The 6693-nt window shown below is 52.5% G+C and overlaps 2 protein-coding genes across 2 annotated transcripts in view; both read right to left on the reverse strand.

Annotated features, from left to right (window-relative positions):
- AURANDRAFT_72374 (hypothetical protein) overlaps positions 1–2144 on the reverse strand; it is a gene marked incomplete at both ends in the record, with an annotated part of 3149 nt that extends 1005 nt beyond the window's left edge. Inside the window, 3 exons of the mRNA XM_009042126.1 lie at positions 39–1670; positions 1746–1850; positions 1896–2144. Of these exons, the coding sequence (XP_009040374.1) occupies positions 39–1670; positions 1746–1850; positions 1896–2144 (1986 nt within the window). The remainder of the gene's footprint in view (positions 1–38; positions 1671–1745; positions 1851–1895) is intronic.
- Positions 2145–3880: 1736 nt separating this feature from the next.
- On the reverse strand, positions 3881–6541 carry AURANDRAFT_66756 (hypothetical protein; the record flags this gene model as incomplete). Its single annotated transcript, XM_009042125.1, has 10 exons — positions 3881–3968; positions 4070–4147; positions 4188–4261; positions 4416–4418; positions 4608–4775; positions 4827–5276; positions 5484–5541; positions 5576–5645; positions 5836–5959; positions 6176–6541. 10 exons carry the CDS (start codon positions 6539–6541, stop codon positions 3881–3883), a joined length of 1479 nt encoding a protein of 492 aa, XP_009040373.1.
- Positions 6542–6693: the final 152 nt, after the last annotated feature.

Genomic DNA, 6693 nt, shown 5'->3' on the forward strand with positions numbered 1-6693 from the left:
TAAAGAAAAGGGTGTCAGTGCCACAGCTTTTCGAAGACCTTCGCGTCGTCAAAGGTCGGCGCGGGCGTTGAAGGAAAGGCCGGCGGTGTCGCATAAGGATTTCGGGGCACATATTGCCTCGGACGCTCCGAGTCAGCTTTGCGTGGAGCGCGGCGCATGCTGAGTGCGAGAGCCGCGAGCTTGCGAGCACTCAGACTTACGGCATTGTCATCATTACCGCTGGGTCCCTGCGCATCAAGGAGACGCACGTAGGTGTCATCAGCAGCCATATGTTCAGAGATATCAAGGAGGGGCTCAAGACTGGCACCAGGTGCGAAGCACTGGTCGAGAGCGACTTGTGCGCCTCGGCTCTGCACAGGGCAGTTATGCGTTGTGCTACTGCGCACACTACCGCCTGCAGCGGTCTGCGGAGTGAGACCACGTGATGGCGCAGTCCCCAACGCGCCCGACCCAGGCGCGTTCTGAAACATGGTCCCTGCGACGCTCTGTTGACCCGAGACGGGGCCAATCGTCGGGAGGTTAGACGGCGGCGATGCGCCCGGGGCACGCGTCCGGGCAAGCATGCTCAGCCCGCCGTCGTGCCCTTGTTGTGGTGACTGACCCTGCTGCGGAATGATGCCCTGCTGTCGCGTTCCTGCCCGAGAGTCATTCGTACCGTAGCCGTAGCCTGAACTGTTGCCTTGCCCTGAGCGCGTGGTACCAAAGCCAATTGAACCGCCAGCTCCCTGCGCACCGCCCTGCGCCCCACGTCCTGGTGCCTGTTGGCTCATCACGAGGCTGGAGGTCTGTTGTTGATGCTGTGATCGCTGCGCCGCTGCAGAAAAAGCAGCTCCAGGCACTGGGGCCGTTGGCTGTTGCTGCTGGGCCCGAAGCCTGTCGGCCATTGCGACACCAGTTTGCTGTTGCTGCGCACTCTGCTGCTTGAGGATGTTTGCGAGCGACTCGGCACCAGACGCCGGCGGAGCAACTTGCTGAGGCGTCGGAACACCGGGCGTTGGCATGCCCTTGCTAGTGGTAGACGCGCCCTTAGCACCTTTGATAGGCGCAGCCGCAGCGGGGACGGGCGCGGGCGCCGCTTTCGCTACTGTCGCACGACCAATCGTTAGTGGCATTGCCGTGGTTGCCTTGGCCTTGTTAGCCTTCTTTTCTTTTTTGGCTTCCTCTTTCGCCTCCTTTTCAGCCTGCTTGTCTTTTTTTTTTTTTTTTTTGTCATCCTTTTCGTCGTCGTCGTCGTCATCTCCCTTCTTCTTCTTCTTCTTCTTTTCGTCTGTATTGGCCGCGGCCGCGGCTGCCGCATCTTCATCTGTGGGGAGGTCGCCCAGATCAAGTGACTCAAAAATATCCATTGTCTCGTCATAGGCGTCCATGAAGTCTGGCTCTTGATTCGCGTCAATATAATATTCCACATCCTCTTTGATCTCATTTATTTGCTCGTGCTGGAGAGCATCGTTATCCAGAAGCCGTGTAATCTGCTCTAGCCGAGCTATGTGCCACCGGTGGCGCTTGATGGATGCCTCGAGCTGTTCAATCTCTTGCTTGTTCCGTTTTGAGCCTTTACCCGATGTGAGCTTTTCCATATCTGCCTCGTGCATGTCGATCTGCAGTGAGAGCTGGTCTACCTTTTCTGAAAGCCAATCGCGCGTGCTATTTTTGGCCGCCTCATGCGGGTCCTAAGACATTTTGAGTTCTACGAAGCTAAACTAGTTCCCCGATGAATTCCTAGACCAGACGGTGGTGGGACTCACGATCTTAGTCTCGCGAGCGAGGCCCTCTTTAGAATAAGTTTTGGTCTTTGTCTCCTTCTCGCAAACCTTAAACTGTTCCATCTTCGTCTCGATGAGCTTTCGCGCCTAGCATTGAGCCACTTCATCTAGGAAGCCATCCCGTGTACAGACACTGTGATGCACGTCAGTCAGCGGACGCTTGTCTTTGATGTCTGACGACGCCACCCATGTCTTGATTTGATCTCGGTGTCGCTGGAGTTTCTTGATTTCCTTTTTCAAGTCAACCTCATACTTCTCCTTCTGGTTCTGTTGAGTCGCCGAATAAACCTTATCCCATATCTCATCGAAGATCTCGACTCCTTCCTCGACTTTCTTCAAAGTCCGATCGATCTCTGTTTGAAGCTTCCTATTCGCGCTCATCTTTGCGCGATACGCTTGCTATCTTGTGCTCAAGCTGAACGGCCTAGCACCACGAACGAGGCAGGGGATCTGCCTCACTAGGTCCAGGAAGACTCGGGTCGGACTCTCCGTCTATTACATGTTAGAATCCGAGTATGCTAGTATGAAGCACCAGCATAGTATAGCATGAGCATAGCCAGTTTAAGGCAGACTTAGCATAGCCAGCATAGGCCAGTATGAGCGTCCCAGCATAGGGAGGATAGCATAGTCCCGAGTTAGGGTAGCATAGCCCAAGGGGCGGAATGTAGGCTCCTTAGGTAGCTGGCTTATCGCCAAGCGCACTTTGATTGTGCTTAATCACACTCGCGTTCTAAGGGCGATATTCGCCGCTTTATCATGGTAGCAGGTGCACTGTGATCGCAACCAAAACCAAAATACACACGGGCGACACCCGCACTACACACACGAAACGCACACGCGAATTTACAAACAAAACCCGCGACGAACAAAGCCCCAACGGCGAGCATGACGACCGAAATAAGGGGAGTTCGGTACGATGGTAATTTCAGAATACCGCAAGGTGGAGTAGCATACCCAAGCAGACCAGGAGGGTCGAGTCTAAGCAAATTTCCGAGCCAGAGATCACCAGATGAATGGTGTCGCAGAAAGATCAAATCGCGCGCATGGAGAAATGGCCAGAGCCATGCTTCTCACTGCACAAAGACATCCACATTGGTGGTATCATGCCACCCAATGTGCCACATATATATCAAACAGGCTGCCTTCCAAGGGAAACCCAATGTCAGCATCTCCAGTGCGGGACGCAACTACAGCAGGGTTAGCTTCGCGCACGCAATAACTGTCCGTCTCGTTGTACACGGGGAGGAGGGCTATGGAGGGCAGTTAGATGCGGGGAAATATGCCATATTGGGCGGAGGTGCGGGGACTAGGTCAGGGAGGCCTCTGCCGCGCCTCCGTCGCGCGCCCGAAAAGATCCCCTAGACCCGGCGCGCGTTGAATTCAACGTGACTTTGTGAAGGCAAAAGTGCGCTGCGACGCGGCGGGGCGAAGTGGAAACTTCTGCTCCGCTTGCGGCGAGTTCGTAACTTGAAGTGCCCTGACATGTGAGCGCAGGTAGTTCAGAGCATCCTCGAATAGGAATTCCTCTCCCCCGGATGCAAGGCGCGCGCTTCGCGGCCTTGCATTCATCGCGTCGCCTACCTGCTGGCGAGAGACAGAGGAAGCGGAGCGGGTGAGGTCTGAAGTCTGTATCTGATCGTACTTGCTCTGGCGGTACACCGGCGTCTCTGTTATCCTCACGTCACCTCAGCTGCCGTAGTATACGGGGGCCGGAGCTACTGGACGAACGGGCAGAGGATCTGCCTCACTAGGTCCAGGAAGACTCTCCGTCTATTACAGTGCGGGAAGCAACTATAACAGGGTTAGAAAGTATTAAGAAAAGGGGAAGGATATAGGGTGGCTCTGTACCAGCGAGCCACTAGGGAGATACAAAACTCTCTATGTCTCTACCGCGGCCGTGATTTTGACGCAAGCCTGAGTACTTCGCTACTTAGCGACATCGCCCTCTAGCGACATCGCGACGTCACCCTATGGGGATAACTCCGCCACCTAACGTGGACTTCAGCGCGGGGTTCTAGGCTAGTTGGCAGTATAGCTTTCTATTTTTCTTTGTGGTCTCTGGTAACTTGAACACGACATATGAAAGTTCCTCTGGCTTCCTGAAATCGCCAAGTTGATTACCTCAACCTACAAAGCCCTGCCACCTTCTGCAGATCAACAACTAGAGCTGTAATATCATCAACCATAGGTGAGAGGCTCTCCCACCTACGACGGGCAGACATGCAGAGAGTGTGCGCCGCTTCGCTCGGATCCCAGTCACTTGCCCTATATTGACCAATATCATCATGCTCATTAGAAGGCAATACCTTGTGGAAGTCAGATGAGTGTGCACAATTTGGACAGCCTGATTGTTGTCTATGACATCCCACACGCCATCAGTTGCACTATATTTATGCTGATGACCGCGACAAAGACTGAATGCACTGACCAGATGAGAAATGCATCGTTAGTGTCAATTTCATGCTCTGTAATTTCTGGCTCACAAGATACGCCCAAACCTGCTGCATTGATTATTCAGAGCCACGGGATGCGTTACGCACTATGCACGATGGAGTCACCAAAGGAGCGGCTCATGGCAAGTCCCATCGTGTCGCCATGGCTGTGGTGCCTACCTTGTCCTGGTCAATAATAAGCGTGTCTTGCTAGTCGCACCTCCTATACCAAACTCGGGGCGGCCCAAGCGGCAAAGTAATTGGTCCGTTGCTGCCATGCCCGACGACGAGTTGCCGGCAGCTGACTTGTCCCCCACACGCTAGAATTCTTCGTTGCTCGTCTGGTCGATCCGGCTGAGATATAAAACACGGGGTCACAAAGACAACAAGCCAAAACAGGATTTGCACTGACCTTGTGGTCGGAGGTCAGTGGAACTGCGCAAATCTTGCCACTCTCTAGGTGTCCTAGAATCCCACGAGAGTCACCAACGTTTGCAACTCTGAGGTGAGGACCGTGGATGTAGGCGAATACACATGTAGCGCCGCTGCACTTTACATCAAAATTACATTCATTGAGATCCTAATCAAAATTTAAGCTGTGTGATCAATTTGCCGACTGAGAGGATTATACCTGTTGCATCAAACGAAACGTTCGGTGCATATTCAAGTCAGATTCCCAAAAATGACCACAAAGGCGGTCCCGGCATCGCTGTGAGACTAGGTGACCAACTTCACCATGCCCATCAAGAACGGCAAAGCAGTGTTGATGCGCATTTGCTGGCACGTCCTCGGATATCACGTAAGAATCTTGGTTTTGCCATCTCGGATTTCCTGGCTTTAGCCCTGCGACTGTGCATACACCGCAAAGAGCGGTGCGATGACGTGATATAGTCAATTCGCCCCGTGGTAATGTGGCCGGTGTCGGATTTCTTAGTCTTCGATCAGGGTTAATGTTTGGCAGATTCGGAGCATTACGAGTCCCGCGGGAGTGGCGAAAGCGCCTGGTAGTTGTAGCAGACCAGTTTCTAGAATTGTTGCGAGTGTTATCATCTCGAGGGAGATTTGCCAATCTCAAAGTTTCCTGATTTGGTCGTTTCCGCAAGAAATTGGGTCTATCTTCGCTCTCTCGATGGCGTCCAGTTGTACGTCGAGGGCCGATTTCGGCCAAAAAATGTCGCGTCTCTGTCTCAGAATTTGAGCCTCGACCAGCCGTACCCACTCGACTTGTTCGATCGGCATTAGACTTAGGGGCGCGCGTAGCCAGGCCATGCTGACTCCGCCGACTAACCCTCGATGGCAGGTGCGCCGCTTCAAAGGCCATATTCGTAGCGTTAAAATACGATCTCCTGATTAATATTAGGGCGATTGCTAAGATGGAACCAATCGGATAGATTAATCGTATGATGGAACCAAGTGGTCGAGAAAAGCATGATGGAACCAATATTCATGCCTATGATGGAAACAATCTAATGCGGGTTTGTCGACGCTACCTGAACCAATACCACTCAATGGACACTTTGATCATCTCCATACCCTGGTGATTAAAAACCCGCACGCCCATTACTTAGTGCGCGTAGAAAGTTTATGAAATAGATGATGGAACCAAGACTTCGACGCGAAATACATGATGGAACCAAGACTTGCGACTCCATTTTTCACCATGTCCTCGACAAGGCTTATGGCTTGGTTCCAACATAGATTTTGCGCCATATGGTTCCAACATAGATTTGCGCCATAAATAGGAAATAAATAGGAAATAAATATCTAAATAAATGCAGATAAATATGAACGGGCAAATAAAAGAGCCGAGAATAACGGGGGCTATAAATGGGCAGCTACCCCAGCCGAGTGGGGTCCGTCTCGATATAGTGCGCGACGGCGAGGTCCGCCTTGATAGGCTTACTCTTAAGGGAGGAGCTGGTGTGGCACTTTGATGGCCCTGGCTGGGCCAGACAGCAGCCAGTTTTTCTCGTGCCTGACGGGGAAGGTACTGCCGGTCTTGTCCATGCAGTAGACGTGGATCCGTGGCCTTCCATCCGGAGGCTGGTCTGGACCAGTTCTCGCACCTGCGTGCGCCAGGTTCCTGCTGCACATCATAGCATACCCGAATGGTATTTCAATTGGCGGAGCATCGTTGGAGAAGTCCGCTGGGATGCATTGGTCCCCTTCTTTCTTACAATATTCAACTTTATGTGATCCCCGAGACACGCATAAATTCGTCCCTGCTTCTGTGACCGGGATGACGATAAGCCCAATTTCTTCTTCCTTACCTTTTTTGGCCTCATGGTCTGTATGCATTATCTGCTGGTCAACATTCTCCTCCGTAGCCAATACGACCTCTCCCATCGTACCTGTACCTGTGATGTTGCTTAAATTTGCATGTGTAGAAAGCTTAAGTTTAAGTTTGGCGTTCATCCATCGCCCACTTCGTTTTGCCTGCGCGGTCGTGTCCGTTCCGAAGTAAGTCGTCCATCCATTTCTCCTCTTCTTTTCCGCGA

The sequence above is a fragment of the Aureococcus anophagefferens genome (assembly GCF_000186865.1).
Source record: "Aureococcus anophagefferens unplaced genomic scaffold AURANscaffold_26, whole genome shotgun sequence".
NCBI classification, from domain to species: domain Eukaryota; class Pelagophyceae; order Pelagomonadales; family Pelagomonadaceae; genus Aureococcus; species Aureococcus anophagefferens.